The sequence below is a fragment of the Zootoca vivipara genome, chromosome 16 (assembly GCF_965207765.1).
Source record: "Zootoca vivipara chromosome 16, rZooViv2.hap1.1, whole genome shotgun sequence".
NCBI classification, from domain to species: Eukaryota; Metazoa; Chordata; class Lepidosauria; order Squamata; family Lacertidae; genus Zootoca; species Zootoca vivipara.
The window spans coordinates 7,810,772-7,831,504 of NC_142599.1; the positions used below are offsets into that span (position 1 = coordinate 7,810,772).

A 20,733-nucleotide genomic window follows, 5' to 3' on the forward strand; every position below is an offset into this window, starting at 1 on the left:
TTATGCACAGGACCGGACACAGGAAGATCCATATATGTACTTGTGACCCCCTTGCGTGCGCACATTTACAGAGGAGGGGGAAAGGAGCCCAAGAAGTGTATAAGAAGCTTTGCAATTTGTGTTTCTTTACTCTTGTCGTGAGCTGATCACCTAGAGTCTCTTATTAATAAGAAATTAAATTCTTTCTCTGAATTCAACCCCGGTGTCATTTTTGACTGTCTCTGTCCTGCCTGGGCGCAACTTAAAGGACCCTTAGTAGCTGATAAGGCTACAATGCTACAGAAAGCAGGGATGGGAAAAAGTCAGGGATGGGAATCACATAGTTCTCCAAATGCTTCTGGACTCCTGAATCAGATCAGCCCCAGCCAGAATGGGAAATGGTGAAATTGTGGGATGCAAAGGGTTAAGTGCAGTCAAGTCACAACAATCCCTAGAGGGTCCACTTGGAGGGCTGTGGAGGAACACATGACTAGCTTGGTTTCCTGTTCCTCCACATGCAAATGAGTTGGGGAAGCGGCAGATAAATTCACTAGCGAGAAGCCATTTCCTTCTCTTGGACCAGACCTCTTGGACTACACACATCTAAGAAGCAACATCTTAGTGAGTCTCCCTCTAGGCTTCCAGCCCAGAGAGAGATGAGATGGAGTCTCAATTCCTATAAGAGTATAAGTGAACTTCACAATATATATTTTACTTTTTACCTAAGCAAGTCTACCTCTTGAGTGTGCTGTACCTCGAGATGCTTGTAAGTAAACATCTTTTATACTTTTAAGAGCATTGTGTCGTATCTTTTCTTTTAAGAGGGAAAAAGGGGGGAATACCAGGAAAATACACTTTATTTTATAGGCTTAAATCAAGCCTGCGCAAACGCTTTTCTGCTGTGCATTTTGCAAAAGGGGAATGTTTTTACTCTGCTAAAGTTTGGTGCTTGCTAGCGCAATCGGGGATAGGATATATTAAACAATATCTCCTCATCCACATTCCTGAACATTCCCACAGAAATGACCCTGGAAGTTGCATTCCAACAACTTACAGAGAGCTGCAAGCTCACCATCCTGGTAAGCACATTTTCCTAACTGCAAGCATCTTATGTCAGATTGCCTGGCACTGGGGAAGGGGTGGGATCAGCCCTAGTTAACAGAACAACAAGCATTCAGATTATTCAGGACTATCACCACAATCATGTATGGATCAAGGAAGCAGTGCAGTTAACAACCCTGCTGCCCCATTCTGCAAATATTATTGCAAAGTACTCATTTGTATAGCATTTGTATAGCATTTCATTTAAAAATATATTTGTATCTCACTATTCATAAAAAAATATGTAAGCAGTTTATGACATATACACAATTAAAAACCACTTCTTTTGTTTAGGAGATCAGCTATTGTAGATGGCTATTTTCTTAACTGCCTGCATAATCCTGACAGCACAGGAAAGCTTTCAGCAGTACTAAGTAATAAAGGGAATCCCTTACTTATTTCTAGCTGCCGCCGTATCTGATCCTTGGTACGTTCCCGAAAGCATGTCTGGGTTGTATTATATGTTGTCATGACCTCCACAAACTTCCGGGTCAACACTGTATGCTGGGATTAGATATAAATAAAATTTGCAAAGTTACTTTTAGGACTTACTTTTACATGTAAAGCATATTGCTCTTCCACATACCTATGAGCCCACCCCGTCCCCAAAGGGCAGTTGAGGAGGGTGCTGAGAGTTGTTTGTGATCCCTTTGGCCCTTTCTCAGAACTACAGTTCCCAAGGTTCCCTGGGGAGATTGGGTGATGATGAAACTAGCAGTCTGGAGCATAGCTACTGTAGTCTTTGCAATTTTGAAGACGGAGCTGTTCCACCTGGCCTTTGGTCCGGGCCCCGTTTCACCCCCCTCCATGGGACCCTGCAAGTTATCTCTTTGGCCCTTTTGTTAGCTCATGAGGGACCAACATGGATAGCTGGCCCTGATGAATACTTGAGGTTCCTCACCCCTATGGTTGTAATTTGTGGGCAATCGTCTAATTGTATCCTGATTCTGATTGTTTGATTGTGTTTTAGTGTATTTGATATTTGATGTTAGCTGCCCTGAGCCCGGTTTTGGCCGGGGAGGGTGGGGTATAAATAAAAATTTACTTACGGTATTTACTTACTTACAATTATGCAGAATGCACTGCTCGTTCCAAAAGCAGGCCAACCCCCTTTGGGAGGATAGCAAAGAACTGACATTGGACCAGTGAAGACCTTGCAACTCTAAAGGGAAACAGCTGTGTGGGGTCAGGCTGGAAGCCTCAAGACAGTGGGGAGCTGTGTAATGACTGCTTTGCTGCTCACCCAGATGCAGCACAGCTCACATCCAGGCATCTAGTTCTGTGAATCATCCCATTTTAGTGCTTGCGGGGGACTTACCTTTCAAACTGAATTTATTTTGAACACACACAAAATAATGAGAAAATAAACCATAAACTCAAGCAGAAGAGAGCTACCATTTCCTAACACACACACACACTTTAAAATTCTCTTCAGAGCACCTACCAGCCATACCATACCTGTGATTTTCGTATTCTGACATCAGCTGAAGTTCGATTAACATTCTCATGTCGACCTAAATTTTGTTCTATTGCTGAAAAACAGACAAAAGCAACTCGTAAAACATAAGATGCCACACACAGTTACTACCCTTCACTCCCTACCATAAAAATGGAAATTGCATTAAAAAATTACATTGCCTACAGAAATAAAACTCAGCCAAGAATTAAATCCTATAAATAGCAAATTCATCGTCTAAGAGCCTAACCCTATTTAGCCAAAACAGCACTATCAAAGCACAAGAAAGAGGGAGGTAGCAGCAGGCCAGGAGAGGGGCATCAAACTTTAATTATCAATTATTATTTTCCAAAATAACTGGGGTGGACACAACAAAAGCTATTCAGTGAGGACAGAGGATGCCCAGTGTGTACAGAATGCGGTCTGCTGGGCATAGGAAAATTGACAAGGAGGAGAAAAAGGCAAAATCCTAGAAGAGAACACAACTGGCTGACTAGCTGGAACTCTTTATCTTTCCTCTCTCCCCCACACTTTCACCTCAGGGCACTTCCAGCCCTCGCAGGGAGAGGGGCGCCCCCTCCCTCAGTCAGGTGTGTAAGGTGTGGGGGCTTGTCTCTCCCCCCCCATGAAAGAAGGGTAGGAGGGTGGTTGAGTGCTCATCCCCCTCTTTCTTTCATCTTCCTTAGTTTCCCTGCTGGAAAGACTGACTCACTTTTTTATCCTCTTTTCACTCACTCACACACAGACACACAACCCGCAGTCATTGAAGGCTGTCTCCTACATACACTCTCTCTCTCTCTCTCTCTCTCTCTCTCTCTCTCTCTCTCTCTCTCTCTTTCATTCAGCTCCTTCATTGCTCTCTTGCTGCAATCCAAACCTGATTGTGGCTTTCCTGTTTTATTTCTCTCTCCCCCCCCCCACTTCCCCCATGCTTCTCTCTCTTTCTTTCTGTGTCTTCTTTGGCCATGGACTATTGTTCTTTTCTTCCCCTCTCTGTGCACTGCAATTCTCTCCATCACCACCCTCCCCCCCCCAAAAAAAATCCCTTTAGCATTATCATGAGCCCCACACCAACTCCCCATGGCCCCTTAGATGGAGCCAACTACAGTTCTCTCCTTGTCTTTCAACCTGAAGTTGTAGTGCCCTTTCATTTTGCTTTCATGCCTGTTGTTCCTGCCTCTCTCCCTCTCTGTCTCTTTTTTCCTTGGTTTGCATGGAGGAAAGGGTCGTGTGCGCGCACTGTCTCTGCAGTGGCTCCTGTGTGTTGTGCTTTGGGCTTCATGGGCGCACCAGAACAGGAGCAGCTGCTTGCCTCCACCAGTTTCCTCACAGCATCACCCACAGGGACCCACAAAGAATACCAGTATTTTTTTCCCCTTGTTTTCCTGCTCTAAAAACTCGGTGTGTGTTATGGTTCGGTGCGTGTCATGGTCCGTAAAATACGGTAATCTGTATGATAACTTGTAGCTAACTCTTGGTTTCTTAAACAAACTATGGCTTAGTGCTACATGTGAAACAGACCATTCGGGAGCTACCATTTTGCCTGGTAGGCTGTGCTTGGCTTGAGGAGCAGCAAGCTGTGCACGCCTGCTGTAAGGCTATAAAAAGTGTCCGAAGCCTACCAATGACACCATTACATAACTATGGCCTGACTTGTGTTACTTTGCACTCAGTTACACTATGTGACACTGTATTTTAGGAATCGGGCCTTTAGTGTGCTATAGATGCAACAAGGGTGTGCTATAGGTGTAACAATAACAGCACTTACTTTTCAATTTAGCACGAACAATATTTGCTGTTTTCCTGATCTCTTTGTTCAGTTCTTCAAGTTCTTCCTTTGTTTCTTAAAAAGGAGGAATTTTGAAACATATTTTAGAGCTGTTTATGACAAATGACAGCTTAATAATAAGCTTTGCGTATTAAGTGCTCCCGCCCCTCAGAAAACAGTCCCCAAATTCTGCATTGTTCTTATTTAGACTAGTCTCTTTTATTGTCTTGTATTATGAAAAAAACTTTAATAAAAAGAAAGAAAACAGTACCCAGACATTGTGGTGTGCTGTTTCTGGCTAAAGGACCCCCAGACCCTGCAGAGAGCCTTGCACCAGAAAGAACACTGCCCTGCTCCAGGCTCATCCTACATAGCTGAAATGATCCTGGACCGAGTCAATGCAAAGTGGTTGCAGGCCCGTGCTTCCTATTGCATCACAGAAAGGGCCACAGGCAGAGAAAGAGCAGCTGGATGAAGCTTGCTTCCCTCTCCTAGGAGCCAGAAAGAATTGCAGAAATAACTTGTCTCCAACTGTAAATTGCCCTGGAATAGCAGAGTGGGGGGAAAGCACACTCTGGACTCTGCCACTAACTAGGGGACTAAGGACTGCTGGTGTGATTTGTTTACTTAAAGGCAGGGAGGGACCTGCCTTCAATACCACTGAGAGGGTGCAACTTGAAAAAGTGAAATCTGAAATGGTTTGCTTTATTCTACCCTTACCACTCGTTTTCCCTTTTGTGTTGTGTCTATTTCTATTGGTTTGTCTACAGACGTTAAATACTCATGTCTATTAGATACTGAGTCTGCAGGCAAGGACTGTCTTATCTTTTGACACCTGCACTTTATTTGTGATTAAGAAATAATAATTCCAGTTTTAAATCATCTTCCAAATCAAGCTAGCAGACAAGAAATAGCTGCAATCCATTTAGACTTTACATAGCCACAGACATCCGTTTAAAATTTAAATGATTTCTTATAAAACAATGCTCTATATATCTGAGCCTCCATTAGTGGATCATTGTCGTCCCACCCCCTGCCAGCCACACAACTGTACCAAGCACTGCTTCGTATTTCTCTAGAGAATACTGTATGCTGCATTTAGCTCACTCTGCTCTTAGATGTATAGAGAGCTAAAATTAGCTCATGATCACAACTGTTAGGGAAACAAGTGGATTTTTAAAAGACTCGTGCTCAATAGGCACAGCACAGTAAAGCCAAAGAACTAAGGGTTTTTTTATTTTAAAAAAATCTACCTTACTTCTAGGCATGCTTACTTGAAAGTAAGTCTTAGTGGTGTCAGTGAAAATGCACTACCAGCCTTAGACCCACAAATGCTGATGGAAATACCCTAGCTTAAATCCTCGCATTTTCCTTTGATCTGGACCAGGCCCTCCAGGTGTTTTGGGACTACAATTGCCATCATCCCTGACCACTGGTACTGTTAGCTAGGGATCATGGGAGTTGTAGTCCCCAAACATCTGGAGGGCCGAAGTTTGGGGATGCCTGATCTGGACTCTGGGTTTGGATGGGAAGGCCTGATCTGAAGATTTGAGGTGGCAGCAAGCAAGCATTTGGGATGAAAAATGTATAGATTGCTCTGTCAGGACAATAAAAGATGGTATTCCAGCATTATCAGGCTGAGGCAGGCCTCAATGGAAAGAGTGCCTTAGTTCGGGCCCATGCAATTTTTTAACCATGACCTCAATACAGCACCAATTTTTTTATGGTTGCAGTATAGAAAACAAATCATACACAACACAGGGTGGGGATCAGCAGGGGCAAGGGGAGGCTATGTGCCTGCGTGTGTGCTTGTCTCTGTCTGTCCGTGTGCATGCAAGCACGCTGGTTAGAGTGTGAGATGGTCACACCCACTTTCAGTGACACTTGTTGCTGGCATGGAGTCTCCAAGGGTTGTTCAAGGGTGAATGCAGCCCTCAGGCCAAAGCAACCTACCCAGTCTCCGGGGAAAGAGAAACTCATAATCGCATCCTCCTTTTCCAGCCCAGTCCCTACAAGTGTTACAAGATGCAACTGCCTTCTTCATAAAAGCTGGCCTGGCGCTCTTTCTCCTGATTTGCTACTCTTGTTTGCAAGGTGCAAGTGTTTTGTTTTGTTTTTTACAGGGTATGGTATGGACTAGTTTTGTGAGGTGAGAATATTCTCTGCTAGAAAATTCTCTCCGGAGAATATTCTCCACAAACTGTAAATTCTAATGTAAGATCCAGTTTTACAACCCACATTTTAAAAATCTAGTAAATAATAAGTCAAGCTGTGATATTGGCAGTGTAAGTAATGAATAATGATTTTTTTGATCCAGTTACATTACTGGGCATTGCATCATTCACCATTTGTTTTATTTACTGGAAATAATAGCATTTATTTTAAACTTTTTATTGATTTTATTAGTGTTGCACTGAAAATACTGTACCATGTAGATAAGCTTATTAAAGAACATACTCATGTAGCAGACCTGAGGCGGGTTTTTTTATATTCCTTCTATTTTAAAAGCTACACTTCATACATACACAACATATAAATATATGGTTAGCGGCAGGCTTAGTGAATAATGTGAGTCATTCGCGTTGAATTTTCAATTTCAAGTTTGGTGGGGGGAAAATCAAAGAATGTAATTCACTGCATTGCCCCATTGAATAAAAGTATCTGTACAGTTTTGGGTTGCCATCTGAACAAGTTTACCCATGAATAAACATGTATATTAACTAATTGTATAATTTTCAATGCACTAAAATTATATCATTTTCAATGCATTAAAATGAATATTCTCCTATTTTAAATGAAAATTCTCCAATATTCTCATTAATCAAGAATATTCTCGAGAATATTCTCTAACAGATTATTCTCGAGAATTTAGCAACGCTAGCGTGGACCACCCCAACATCACAACCTGCAGAATAGAGCAGTAGTCTAGGGAGAAGCTTATCCACCTAGCTCCACAAAATGTATAACTAGCTGTGCTGACAGCCTCCTGGCCATATAGAAAGCATTTAGGAAGCCAGAGCATCAGCTCAAAACTATAAACTTTTCCCCTCCTTGGGAGCGCCTTGCAATGTTTCCTGCAAAGAACCATGTGTGTGTAGCAAACATTACGCCGAGACCAAAATTTCCTTGCGGATTTCGTGAGAAATGGCAGGAGCTGGCTAAGGCCTGATGGATCTTCTCTCACAGCATCCACAAAAGAAAGGGGGAAAGCAAAATAAATAAATAAAATGCCCCTAATGACCCCCATAACGGCAGAATGCCACACTGAGAAGCACATACTTTCCTGCGCAGGCACTGGTTGTTGGGGACAGGTGTGGCACACAGATTCCTAGTCTGAACAAGCACCAAGGAGGTTACAGAGGTGGTGATGCCACCCACAGAAAACACCTGGGCCTTTCCAAGGTAGGCTTGCCTTCCAAGTTAGATGCTATTCTAGCTTCACTTGCTAACCCATCACAGAATATAACCTTTTATGCAGATTCAGTGAACATGCATATTCAGAGAGTCACAAAATGAAAAGCTTACTGTCTTTAGGATGTGTGGCAGAAAGAATAACGCTGTGCTTCTTCTTCACTTCTTCCACAACGTCGGCTATTTTGGTAATGTACTTTCTAACTTCCTCAACCTTTAAAGAGAACATCAGCAAGAGAGAGAAATGAATAAATTCAGTGAAGGGAGAGATAGATTTGCTTCTAATCACAATGAGTCAACAATCTGTTGCAATACTAAATCCACAGCTCATTTGTCTGCATGGGTCCATTAGGTAGCGCCTAGCAAGAGATGATATCCTAGAACAAGGAGGAGGAGGAACACCCCCCCTTTCCGTCAGTGAAGCGGGGTATTTTCCATCTCATAAGTTTATCAGTAACAATTACTGGACACCAACTGCTGATACAGTATTAGGCAAGCTTGGTTGTTTCAGAAGTTTTTAGCTTTGTTTACTAAGTACAAGTAAAATAAGCATGCTAAATGGGACCAATCTCTTGGGTATCAGAAATTTCACAGAAAACCCATATTACAGTTTGCTGTAAGCAGTGCTTTTTTCTGGGGGGGACGCAGGGGTATGCATACCCCTAAACATTTTGTGAATCTAATTTTGGCCTCATTAAGGGGCAGTATTTCAATATGAGTAGGAAAATGAGAGTACCTCTAAACATTTGGGGGGGGGGAGTACTGGCTGTAAGTCAAGCTACAATCAAAATATTGCACAGATTTATCGAAGACATTTTCACATTATGTTATCATTATTTCAATGTGATAGGAGTGCTCCAAAGTAAAAGATTCTGAACACGTATTTTCTGAGAGCAACTAGAATAGCTCAGTCAGTAGAACATGAGACTCTTAATCTTAAGAGTCATGGGTTCGAGCCCCACGTTGAACAAAAAGATGCCCGTATTGCAAGAGGTTGGGGCTAGATGACCCTCGTGGTCCCTTTCAACTCTACAATTCTATTATTCATCCTTCCCCTGTCTGGCTCTTCTGAATTTGTTCACAGATTCAGATCAAGACACATATAACAAGGAAGGCATTTTATCTCAATAATCTGGACTACTGGTATTCCAAGACTTGGCAAACTGCACTTCTTGGGGGGTGGGGGGGAGAAAGTCTCATGCAAGTTAAAAGTGTCCAGGGGCCAAAGTGTTTGAGAACACTTGTTCATCATTTGGTCCAATTTTATTTTATATACAAACACAGTGGCTCAGGTTTGTCAGGTACCACTCTATGTGAGTGTTTGGAATCAGTACAGTTGACAGTCGGGGTTGTGTGAAATGAAAGTATGTAATTGTTCTGATTTAGGCCACACTTCGTTTCCTTTTAATATGTTTTGTTATTCACTTAGTAAACTACATATTCCTTTATTTCCAACTGTGACAACTCCCCGCTTTTCTTTTTAAACTATTTTTTCTTTCTTTTATTTTTTCTGTGTATATTTGTAGTTATTACAATTTAATTAAAAATGTTGGGAGGGGGCAAATTAATTCAATTTATTACTCACCCAGGTAAGTTACAGAAGCCCTGGTCAAAGAAAGAGGAAAGATATTGGTGGTGAAAGGTGATCATTACTTCACCAAGTTGTGATGGTTCTCTTATACATATGCCAGGACTGAGATGAAGGTTGGAAAACAGCAAGGAGAGAATTACCTTTAAACTAGGAACACAGATTTTTAGGAACTCACTTCGGTTAACATAGGCCAACCTCTTGTCACCAGAACTCATCTTCAAACCCAACTTCAGAGGTTCCAAAACCAGGGGGGACCTTTTTGACCAGGAGGGCAAGATATTTATGCCCCTGTCCCCTGTGGCTGGTTGCAACTTTCATATGTGGATGCAACCCTCCACCTGTCAGTTATCTGGCATCGTAATGGAATTGCTTGATAGAGACCTATCAAAGCTGGTGCATGAGGGTGGGGTAGTGGAGATCATTTATCCCTGTATGCAGCACTTCCCAAACACCCGTCAACCAGCTGATTGTCAGGCATTTGAAAAGGGATGCATGCTGAGCAAGCTTTCCAGCCTTCAGAAGTGCCAAGCCCTTCCAACTCTACAATTCTATTATTCTATGATTTACTGCATTAAATAAATACTGTACTATTATTACAATGTGTAGCTCCTTCTTGGTGGTCTCTTGCATGCATCTTACCTGGTGGAAGAAGTCTTCCATATAATGGTCATTTTCAACAACAACAGATGCCTCTCCATCTTCATTTTGGGTGCGCTTTTTAAAAAAACACAAGTATTATGTTATTCAAAGATATCCATTAAAACACTGGTAGGGAACTTTTGGCCCTCCTAATGTTGCTGAACTGCAACTCCCATCACCTCCAGCAAGCATGCCTAATGGCCAGGGAAGATGGGAGTTGTAGTTCGGGAACATCTGGAGGGTCAGAGGTTCCTCGTGCCTGCATTAAAAGAAGCAAATTTGTTTCAACCTCAAGGCAAAAAGAAAGAAAGATGATTTCTAGCTTTGCAAGCTATTATACTTGCAAGCTATTACACAGCAATAAAATTAGCTATCACTTTGTCCTTGTGTATAACAACCTGTTTTACTAATAAACTACATTTTAAAGCTAGTATTTGATGCACTGAACCACACTTAAAACACTGACAACAAAAATTCATTAAGATTTCCCCTCATTTGCAATAAACAGGTCTTTCCCTCCTGTGCTCCCTGCACCCCCTATGACTCACTGGAAAGACGTAAAACAAGCATATGGCACACAAGACAGATCGGAAATATTTATTCCTCACAAACTTTCCTATGAAGTCTTTGGAGAATAACTTATGAAATGCTTTTCCAATTAAGCACTTCCTAATTATGTAGTTAAGGCTGCAATCCTATGCAAACTTACTAGGGAGCAAGGCTAAGAAAAATCAGTGGGGTTAACTTCTGAGTAAACATGCAATACTGTACAACCAAAGCCTGTGTTCTACAAGCACTGGGCGTGTGAAGGAGTTCGGCAGCATTTATGTATTTATTTCATAAAACTGATACATGGCTTTTTAAAAACAACAACCTCAAAGTAAGTTACAAAAAAAAGATAAAACAGTAAAATTGTAAAAAAAATGAACGCTAATTCAAGACTTTCAATAACTTAAAATAACAATAGACTTAAGGCTTCTGATTGTGTGTTGGCAGCTATCCAACCCACACCTGACATTTCCTACTACATCAGGTGTGGAAAAAGGGTCTCGCAGGTTCATGGGCTAGAGCAGGCATCCCCAAACTGCGGCCTTCCAGATGTTTTGGCCTACAACTCCCATGATCCCTAGCTAACAAGACCAGTAATCAGGGGAGATGGGAATTGTAGTCCAAAACATCTAGAGGGCCGAAGTTTGGGGGGTGCCTGGGCTAGAGGTTCCCAGCACCTGCAGTAGCTTAATGGAAGGATGCAAAACAACAACAACAACAACAACAACAACAACAACAACAACAACAACAACAACAACAACAACCCTGTACCTGTATTCCAATCACACCCACATGACAGTGATAGAGCAACTTTGGACATGTAGCTAAATCATAAATAGGAACAGCCTATCTTGAAGGGTTATTGAGAAAACAGGAAAGGTATATTGCATTGCTTTGGTGCTCTCCAGAATACAGATGCAAAAGCTGAAGACATAATTCTCCAAACGCCATTTCATGAGTTTCCACCAATGCTAAAACAAAAGACATCTCTCACACCCTCAACACCTCCCTCTCAACTTTTGCTGCCTCAGGAAGAGATAAGAATAAGCGGAAGGAAAGCATCTCTCTCACGCACGCACACACACACAGCTTGAATGCCCACTTGTAAACATACAAAAAAATGCAGGCTGATATAGTACTGTACTTTCATTGTTCCCAAAGGAAGCACTAATGCCTCTGGCCCTCCTAACTTTGCTGAAGTGCAATTCTCATCATCCCTCCCTGTTGGCCACGTGGGCAGGGGTTGATGAGAGTTGGGAGTCCAACAACCTCTAGAAGAGCCACACAATCTTTTCCCATGGGCATGAACAGAGACATAATCTTATCTGCATCTGTAACTGCTATAATGGGGGCTGATTAGAACAACGGAGGGCCATTTTTGCTCTTCAGGGGACTGATTCTCACACGAAAACAGAGGAGGCAAGCAACCTGCCTCTTAACTACACCATTCCAAACTCACAAGTCTAAAGGTTTTTCTGTATAAAACCAAAGATAAGAATCCCTGCACATAGAAACCTAGGGTGGGGAGCATAGCCAATTCCAAAACATGCCACTGATCTCGACGCTTTCCCCCTGTAAATGCACCAAGGGGATAATCTGATGAACTGGGGAAAATTGGGTTCCAAAACACAGCACTCAGGGTTGCAATTTACTTCTGTGTTTTTGGGTGGGTAGAAGTATTACCACTTTCTGCAACTCTCCTTTTCCATACACATTGATTCCATCAATGTTTTCATTTCTCTCCGGCTGTGCTCCTAACTATTTCAAGCATGCTCCTGAACTGTTTCCCCCTCTTTGACCCCTCAGATTTGCACAAAACTAGAAAACTACACTAGCAAATCACATTAAAAAATGCACGCTGAGAATTTATAATTGCCTGATGGCGTGCTTTTGCACACTTCCTGGGCAGGGAACTTAAAAGTAAACAAAGATCCATGCACAGGTATTTGTGAGCATGCCCTGCCGATATTTAGCAGAATAGAATAAAAAAGAAAGAATGAGATGGCAAGGGAAGGAAGCAAGGGGAAGCCCATTGGTATGAATGGGAAAGATCAAAGTTGCTCAAAATCAAAATACATGCAAGTCTGGACTACTTTAGTGTCATGTGAATATGGGGGAAAGTGGATTGACAACTAAATAATGTACTTTCAAAACCCAATGAAATCTTAATAATTTGTTTATTAATGTAAACCAGCCCAACAAAGCTGAAATAGAAAAGCAGTAAGTTGCTGGAAGTGCAGGAGAAATAAATACGTCCACACAGAATTCAGCAGCTTTGAAAATCGTCCCTATCTAGCAGGATTAGTTATACCTCCTGTTTTCTAGCAAAACAGATAAGGAAGTGACTCTTTTTTCCCCCGTATAGAAATTTATCTCAAAGGTACACTCCTGGAAGATTCCCTCTCTGATCCTTGTTGTTGTTGTTTAGTCGTTTAGTCGTGTCCGACTCTTCGTGACCCCATGGACCAGAGCACGCCAGGCACTCCTGTCTTGCACTGCCTCCCACAGTTTGGTCAAACTCATGTTCGTAGCTTCGAGAACACTGTCCAGCCATCTCGTCCTCTGTCGTCCCCTTCTCCTAGTGCCCTCAATCTTTCCCAACATCAGGGTCTTTTCCAGGGAGTCTTCTCTTCTCATGAGGTGGCCAAGTATTGGAGCCTCAGCTTCACAATCTGTCCTTCCAGTGAGCACTCAGGGCTGATTTCCTTCAGAATGGATAGGTTTGATCTTCTTGCAGTCCATGGGACTCTCAAGAGTCTCCTCCAGCACCATAATTCAAAAGCATCAATTCTTCGGCGATCAGCCTTCTTTATGGTCCAGCTCTCACTTCCATACATCACTACTGGGAAAACCATAGCTTTAACTATACGGACCTTTGTAGGCAAGGTGATGTCTCTGCTTTTTAAGATGCTGTCTATGTTTGTCTGATCCTTATGTGAAGTTAAATACTATATGAATCAATATACCAGTACATTTTAGTTCTATTACATTTAGTTCTATTGTATACCTCAGAGATATTGTGGGTTCAGTTCCAGACCACCTCAATAAAGCAAGTATCGTAATAAAACGAGTCAAGCATTACCGGTATTATTATTATTTCTTTCCCATTGGTAGTGCATATAAAATTGATGTTTACACTTTACAGCAGTCTATTATGCCAAGTCCTGCTGGCTGCAGGGGTGAGAGGGGAAATGCCCAGTTCCAGTCCCAGTCAGCTCCACTTCCGTGGTCAGAAGCTGAACAGTGGAGGACTTCCTTTCCCTGGAAGCGGCCAGACTACCCGTGTCCTCGTAAGGAGCAATATCTTTGACACACAATATAGTAAGGTGTGCCTGTATGGATTGTACAGTACAGTGCCATAAAGCATACACTATGTTTTACAGAGTAAACCAAGAAGAGGGTCAAAAGATAGAGAAACAACCACAGGAAGGGTGCCAAAGGGGAAACAATAAATGCGAGAGTTGGGGCAATGGAAATGAATGCAGTGCATGTATTGGTAGGCAGCTGCATTTCGAGACTGAGATAGAGGACCAAGGGGGGAAATAAGATGAGATCAGCACAGGATCCACAATAACTTGGACTAACACTCAATTTCCCATCATGCCTTTATTTGAAATTTTCGAGGCTAATCTGTTGCTTTTCCTTTGCACGCTATCCTTGCCACATGGCAACCCTTCCTGACCCATATTTCCTGTTTGCATCCCCTGACTATCCTAGTGCCTGTGATACAGACCCAAGCTGGATTCTGCTTTCTGCAACAGCTCTCATGCTAAGCTTCCCCTGATCCACGGATCAGGTTACATACCGGTATATTGTGCTGAGCTGCTGGGGTAACCCAGTCAGATGGGCGGCATATAAAATTATGTAAATTATTATTATATATGTGTACATGCTCACAGGGTTGCTGTTCAAATCCAGTTACCACCTCACAACTCAACTCCCCAAACCCACATCAGTCATGCCAAGCAGATTAATGAACCACAAAGCCTCACTCAAATGGTACATGTTGTGACTCAACTTGGTAGCATCCCCTCCATGCTGCCATACTGACCAGTCTAACATCCCAAGATCCTCTCCAATACCACTCCAACATAGTCATATCCCACCCCAGCTTTTTAATTACTATTTTTTATTGAGAGTATGTCAACTGAGCAAAATAAAATGGAAATAAAAAGTGAATTTAAAAAAGAAAAAAGGGAGGAAGGTACAGTATATTACGTCACTATATATTCAAACACCTACAATTCCGTATAGGCTTGACTAGTATATATGTACATAAATGTTATTATCATCCGAATACATATATCGTATCTCGGAAATCGAATGGAATCCGTTCCAGAAATCCGTTTGACTTCCAAAACATTAGGAAAGCAAGCCATGGCTTCTGGTTGGCTGCAGGAAGCTCCTGCAGCCAACCGGAAGCTGCAGAACCCACGTCAGATGTTCGGGTTCCAAAGAACGTTTCAAACTGGAACACTCACTTCTGAGTTTGCAGTGTTCGGGAGATAAAAAGTTTGACTCGCAAGGCGCTCGACTTCTGAGGTACGACTGCATTCTGAGGTACGACTGCATTGGTACTGTATCTGAAAAAGTGTGCATGCACACGAAAGCTCATAACAAAATAAAAACTTAGTTGGTCTTTAAGGTGCTACTGAATGAATTTTTTTATTTTGCATTTTAATAAACGCATTCCAAATAATGTTATACTTGTCCACACATAGTCTACGTCTAAAAGCAATCCATTCGTAAGTTGCGAGTGTTGTCATATCCTCAATCCATTGCCTGGAGGATGGCATAGATTTATCTTTCCATAAATATCCCACCGAAGATTGACTACCCTCCCATAAACTACATTTAGTTTCAACCAATTCAGATCCACTTCCGTGGAGCAGCTGCTGCTGCTCTCTATTCCCTGCCTACACAACCTATCTAAATTCAATGCACATTTCCCAATCTGTAACACCTGAGCAATGTGCTCCTTCCCATTTGCCTCATTAGCATGATTCCCATGCTCAGGCTACATAAACACAACATGCGACTTCTAGAAACAACAGAGACTGTGTACTTGTCCCCCCCCCCATGTAGTCCATGTGCAATAAAACTCTACTACATACACACTCCCCCCCCCCCCCTGAAAAGCACTTCTTCAAAATCTGGCTTCGTTCTGAAAATAAAAACTTAACGCGGATTGATTCTGCACCACCTCACAGTATGTCCGTTTGAAAACAGATGTAGGAATGGGCTGTGTGTGTGTGTGTGTATCCACACCTGCCCAATAAGATACCAGATAGTTACATACAAAGATCACCACCACCTCCTTCATTCACCTTGGACAAGTGCAGGAAGGAAAAGGAATGGATAACCTAATCAAAGGGAGGGTTTTCAAATATGCTTTTTTGTGCATGGCAGGGTCACAAATCAATCAAGACGGGAAGAGGCATGCCAAGGACGAACTTGAATGAAAGGCTACATTTTTGTGCCGCAAATGGGTTAGCATGTACACAGCGTCAGTTACGCTTCACACAATGCACCTGCTCCCTTGTACCGATCCTCACAGTGACCTTGCTTCTTCCAGTCCCCACCCACGACCTTCTTCTTTGGGAGCATGAGCCCAAGAGATACAGCTTGCCTAAAGCTACCTCAGGAAGTTGCACTTCATCCAGGAACCGGTTCAGACTTTTGCTTCTTAGAGACTGTGCCTCACTTTAACCCATGCCTTCTCATACAGTGGTACCGGCACCTCTGGTTAAGAACTTAATTTGTTCCAGAGATCCGTTCTTAACCTGAAACTGTTCTTAACCTGAAGCACCACTTTAGCTAATGGGGCCTCCCGCTGCCGCCGGAGCACAATTTCTGTTCTCATCCTGAAGCAAAGTTCTTAACCCGAGGTACTATTTCTGGGTTAGCGGAGTTTGTAACCCGAAGCGTTTGTAACCCGAGGTACCACTGTATATCCCTAGCAGCTATAGTATGGATTTCAAACCTTTGCCTCCCAGACATCAAACACACTCATTCACCTCCTCATTCCAGTTGCCATCTCGTGTATCAAATGTCACCTCCAAACAAGCACGCCAACCCCAGGGGCCAAGCTGTCCTTAGCCCCTTCCATATTTGTGGGCTAGGGGCCCAGTCCCTAAGGGGTTTTCGCACTGGTGCATCCCTTTGAGGATTGCCAGGGCTACATATGGGAAGGTGTGCTGGCAATCTCTGCCAGGGACATGGTGGTGTGAACTGTCTTTACCCTGGCGCATCCACCGTGGTGGGGCAAAACATCTTCACGTAGGTCATCCCTTTGATGATTGCCGGGGCGCCTTCTTGGAAGGAATGCACTAAAGTGCCTTGGCAGGCCCCACGAAGGGGGAAGAAGTGGCCTCGCCAAGGCAGCGCTAGCCTTGCGGCAGCGACAACAAACTAAGGTAAGGTAAGGGGGTGGGGGGCTGAGTCGACCTAACTGGTTTGGGGGGCCATGTGCATGTGACATCACACACGCACGGTGGGTCCCCCTATGTTGGGCACAACTCGGCGTCTCTGCCTCCAACCATCTTCAACATGACACACTGACTTAAAGTTCCTTTTCACAGGCACAAATGCACCTGACCCCAACTTGCACATCCCTCAAAGAACATCCCATTCACTAACCATATTCTGAAGGTGAGCCACCTATAAGGGCAGCTGCCTAATAAATAATAATAATAATAATAATAATAATAATATATTATTTATACTCCGCCCATCTGGCTGGGCTTCCCCTGCCACTCTGGGCGGCTTCCAACAAACATTAAAATACATCAAATATCACAGATTAAAAACTTCCCTAAACTTCCCTTTAGGTATTTTCTAAATGTCAGATAGTTGTTTATCTCTCTGACCTCTGATGGGAGGGTGTTCCACAGGGCGGGTGCCACTACCGAGAAGGCCCTCTGCCTGGTTCCCTGTAGCTTTGCTTCTCGCAGTGAGGGAACCGCCAGAAGGCCCTCAGTGTTGGACCTCAGTGTCCGGGCAGAATGATGGGGGTGGAGACGCTCCTTCAGGTATACTGGACCGAGGCCGTTCAGGGCTTTAAAGGTCAGCACCAACACTTTGAATTGTGCTCGGAAACGTACTGTATGCAAAACTAAATCAATCATTAGAAGAAATTGTAAGCCCCAAATACCAACCCACCCAAACACCTCCCCACTGCGCTTCAGCTACTGCATTCAGCCAGAGTGGGTAATTTGACACACCTCTGCATTAGGTGTGATTTGAGCATTTGATCCCTTCCAGCAGAGAGATACCGCAGACTTATCCACTGTCAGAAGGAGTGGCCTGTTCTGTATTAATTACTACTTTGGGCTTTCTCTAACGCATGCAGAAGAAGGAGAACGGTGTTCTTCTAAGGGCAAATGGTTCTTACCGTTAGGAATGCTATATGGGGCAAAGGAAGTCAAATGTGGCTCCATTGCTTCAGAATGTCAGGGAAGAAAATGTATCTTAGATGCAACAAGGGCTTGAAATACCGCTCTTCCTAGCATCTAAAAAAATCACAGAAGAAACAGAGGTACTTCTGAAGCTAACTACAGCAAACCAACTGGGAAAGCATTAAATATTTTCAAAAGGTAACTACAACTCCCATCATCCATCCCTACAGTCCCTGTTGTAAGAGGATTTAAGGAGTACACAAACACCTGAAGGATTGCAGGTTATCCACCCATTTAAAAGATAAGTCCAGTCCAGTCCAATACATACAGTTACACAAACACACTTTACATAAGATGCCTCTATAAATAAACAAGCTCTATTACAGTATATGAAATGTATGTATATATATTTTATTGTACTAACTAGTCATTAAACTTGTTTATACTGTTTTGTGTTTCTTGTAAAAAAAAATGAAAATGTAAAAAAGAAAAAGGGAGCATACACACTATAGATTTCCCCACCCAATGAATCCTGGGAACTGCAGTTTATTCCTCAGAGCTACAATTCCCAGCACCCTTAAACAAACTACTTTCCAGGATTCTTTGGGAGGGATGTGCTTTGAATGTATAGTGTGTACACAGGCACATACACATTTTAACATATACATTATATAATGTGTGTATGTGTTACATTATATACGTTTCTAAGCATGTGCTGCTTTTCTGCACACAATGAGTATCTGGAGCAGTTGAGAAAAACAGATCTATTTAGCATAGTAAAAACATACATGCAAACATTTTATCTGAAATGAGTTTTTATGAGAGCAGGACAATGAGGATGCTATAAAGACAGATCTCAAGCTACTCAAAAGTGAGTCCCATAAAAGAAAATGCAAAAAACAAAAGTAATCAATCTAGCATAATACAAATATGCATACACACGAGTCTTTATGAAATCTGTTCACAGAGGACAGATAAAGACAGTTCTCAAGGGCAATCCCTTACTTGCCTACTCAAAAGTAAGCCCCATTAAAGAAAACAACAACGAAGCAATCCAACATCATCATCATCATAATATAGTGCACATGCACATTTTAAGACAAACACATACTCAGAGTCCAGTCCTTTACACACCTACTCACAAAGTTAAGCACCATTAAATAAATAAAAAAATCCAAAACCGAATACAACACAATAATCATCATAATAAAAGTGCACATGCACATTTTATATTAACATGAGGCTTTAATGAGAGTAAGGCAATGAAATGAGAATGCTATGAGTTGAGAGCTCTTTTACATATTTTCAAGGCTCTCCTCGCACGAGCGCACACACAGTTGTGAGACCTAAATACCCATTTTAGAGAGCATGTTCATGCTTAACCTTTTAAATGTGTTTGTGGGGAGGGGGTTATTGTGTATGTTTTTCCTGTCATTTGTCTTCTCAATTTGTATTTTTACCCTGCAAACTGCCCTGTGATCTTCAGATGGAGGGAAAATACATACATACATACATACATACATACATACATACATACTCAAAAATATGTCCCTTTAAACAAATAACCCCCAAATGAATGAATCCAGCACAGTAATAATGAAAACAACAACAAAAATAAAGTGCACACTCACATTTTATATTAACACGAGGTGTTGTTGTTTTTTAATGAGAACAAAGTGAGGATGCTGCCCAGCCCTTTAGGTGCCTATTCAAAAGCAAAGACCCGCTAAAGTGCTGTAAACAAAAAAACAAAACAAAACCCCAACCACCACCACCCCAAACCGAAATCCAGCAAAATAATAATAATAATAATAATAATAATAATAATAATAATAATAATAATAATAATAATAATAATACGCACACAAAAACACACACGTTTACCATTAACACGAGACTTTCATGAGAGCAACAACCCGAGGATGCTGCGAACTGCCCAGCCCCTTTACATGCCTGCTCAGAAGTCGCACTGAAGAAGGGGGGGGGCGCGTAACAAACGAACGAATAAATCATAGCAATAAAACAGCATCCGATTTCATATTATACGTTTTACGTTACACCCGACAGCAGCAGCGCGAGGAAGACGCTAACTCGGGGCTCAGCGACCCCGGGGCGCGCCTACTCAAAAGTAACCCCCCCCCCCAGAACCCCACCCCAGGGGCTGGAGCCTCTAGGGGGCGCCCTCCAGACAAACTGATGCCAAGCTGCCACCCCAACCCCAACCCCCCCAACCCCTTCCCCGCGGGACCCTCCCTCCGCCGCCGCCCTCACCGCTGCCAGCTCGGCCAGGCGGTCCCTCATCTCGGCCAAGACGCGGCCCGGGCGGCCCTCTTCCTCCTTCTCCTCCGGCCGCTCCCCACGCTCCTCGCAGCGGGGCTTCAGGGGCGCCGCCGCAGCCGCTTCCCCTCCGTCCCCCTCACGGGTTGCGGCTCCCTCAGCTGCGATGCCAGGGCAACCACCGCCTCCCGCGCATGCGCCGCCACCGCTCCCGCGAGCCAAGCAGCTGAGGAGAGCGCCTGGGAGGCAAAGAGGACCGCGCGAGGAGAGGGGCGTGGTCCATATGCAAATGTAAGGAGGGGAGGCGTCGCTTACGCAAATCGAGCGCCCTGGGCGGGGGAGGGGATTCGGTTTTTTGTAAATTTTGTACGCCGCTTTCGCACGCGAAAGGAATAAGAATACCGTCATGAGATCCTGCTCGAGGCTGCTTGCAGCAAAAGGAATCAGGGGTGCATAATGTTCTTTGTTTCTTTTTAAATAGTTTTTAATTAAGTTTTGCAATTTTATATTCATCACAATAACATTAACTCAAAGAGAAAGAAAAATACAATTCCCGAACTCCACC

At 43.0% G+C, this 20,733-nt stretch overlaps 1 protein-coding gene across 2 annotated transcripts in view; it reads right to left on the reverse strand.

Moving 5' to 3' along the window:
- STX2 (syntaxin 2) overlaps positions 1 to 20,387 on the reverse strand; it is a 32,026-nt gene extending 11,639 nt beyond the window's left edge. The window contains exons 1-6 of one of the 2 annotated variants that reach the window (XM_088659585.1): positions 20,163 to 20,387; positions 9,946 to 10,020; positions 7,830 to 7,929; positions 4,305 to 4,379; positions 2,539 to 2,612; positions 1,476 to 1,584 (exon numbers count right to left, since the gene is read on the reverse strand). In XM_088659585.1, the coding sequence (XP_088515711.1) occupies positions 1,476 to 1,584; positions 2,539 to 2,612; positions 4,305 to 4,379; positions 7,830 to 7,929; positions 9,946 to 10,020; positions 20,163 to 20,192 (463 nt within the window). In that variant the 5' untranslated portion in view covers positions 20,193 to 20,387. The remainder of the gene's footprint in view (positions 1 to 1,475; positions 1,585 to 2,538; positions 2,613 to 4,304; positions 4,380 to 7,829; positions 7,930 to 9,945; positions 10,021 to 20,162) is intronic. The other variant, XM_035097556.3, reaches the window with a different exon arrangement.
- Positions 20,388 to 20,733: the final 346 nt, after the last annotated feature.